A 1,228-nucleotide genomic window follows, 5' to 3' on the forward strand; every position below is an offset into this window, starting at 1 on the left:
TCCGCGTCCAGCTGCGGGGCATAGACCTGCAGGCACTGTGGGGGACGGGGAGGGGGGGACACACACACGGGGAGGTCAGGGGGACGGGAATGTCTCCGTGGCGTGGGGGACGGGGAAAGGGACGTACGGCCTCCAGGTTCTTGGTGACGGAGCTGCCTGACTCCAGGCAGAAGATGACGGGGAAGTAGGTGGTGAAGTTCTTGGCCTCATTCATCAGGCAGGTCTACGGGGACAGGGCAGGCGGTGAGGGGCTGCTGGACGCCCCCCATGCCGGCACCATGGGGATGGGGACCATCACCATCACCGTCACCTCGATCATGTTGCCCAAACACTCCTCCGGGCCGTGCTGGCACTGGAATTGCCACTTGCCGCTGACGTTCTTCTCCTGCGGGACCGACCGGTCTGAGTGGGGCCAGTGATGCCGGTGTGACGTGCCTGCGGCACCGGGTCTGGCCGGCTCTTACCTGGGCGTTGCCGTAGGGCACCAGGGTGATGCTCAGGGCCTCGCTGGGCAGCAGCAGCCAAGCGGTGAAGAGCTGCTGGACCAGGAACCAGCGGCACGCCGGGCACAGGCTCTCGTAGAACAGGCTCAGCTCCACCGGGGCGGCCGTCGGGCGCGAGAGGTTGGCACAGCGGCTCTCTGCCTGTGTGCGGGAAGGTTTCAGGGTATGGGAGGGGGGGTATGGCTGCAGCCCCCCCCCCCCCCCCAAATTTTTAGGGGATGGGGCAAAGCCCCTGGGATGAGGGTGTGCAGGGGAGGGAAGTGAGAGCAGCCGGGGCGGCCTCTTGCAGCCACAGGATCCCCTGCGCTGCCGGCACGTTACGCTGGGGCTTTCCGCAGGAACTTCCCCAAAATATTTTTTGGGGAAAAAACCATATCCGGTGGGGTCAGGGTGCACCTGGGTGGGGGTACAACTCAGCACCCACCCGCCGGGTGGTGGCTGCAGCCCCGCAGGGCTCACAGGGCGCTGCTGGACCCACTGTCGCAGCAGTGTTACCATCCGGGGATGTTCAGGGTGGAATAAGCTGAAAAGCTGTTCTATGCTGAAAAAGCAGAAGTGCCAGCAGTTCCCAGGGAAGGGTTGGGGTTGGGGTCCGGGTCCGGCTGTAGCACAGCGTTTTCCCGGGGATGCCGGGGAGTACCGTGGTGCCAGCGCGGCATGGGGGCTCTTGAGCATCCCTGCGATGTGCCGGCCTGTGCCGCAGGGATGCTCGGAGCTGGCACTTG

At 65.3% G+C, this 1,228-nt stretch overlaps 1 protein-coding gene across 1 annotated transcript; it reads right to left on the reverse strand.

Annotated features, from left to right (window-relative positions):
• Window positions 1–3: 3 nt before the first annotated feature.
• On the reverse strand, window positions 4–1,001 carry IFI30 (interferon, gamma-inducible protein 30; the record flags this gene model as incomplete). Its single annotated transcript, XM_009895190.1, has 5 exons — window positions 963–1,001; window positions 465–644; window positions 311–385; window positions 128–223; window positions 4–35 (listed from the first exon to the last, which is right to left on the reverse strand). Coding segments are annotated over exons 1-5 (422 nt in total), but the record flags the coding sequence as incomplete, so codon positions are not given.
• Between the last annotated feature and the right edge of the window lie 227 nt (window positions 1,002–1,228).

This window comes from Charadrius vociferus, unplaced genomic scaffold (genome assembly GCF_000708025.1).
Source record: "Charadrius vociferus isolate BGI_N301 unplaced genomic scaffold, ASM70802v2 scaffold291, whole genome shotgun sequence".
Taxonomy (NCBI): Eukaryota; Metazoa; Chordata; class Aves; order Charadriiformes; family Charadriidae; genus Charadrius; species Charadrius vociferus.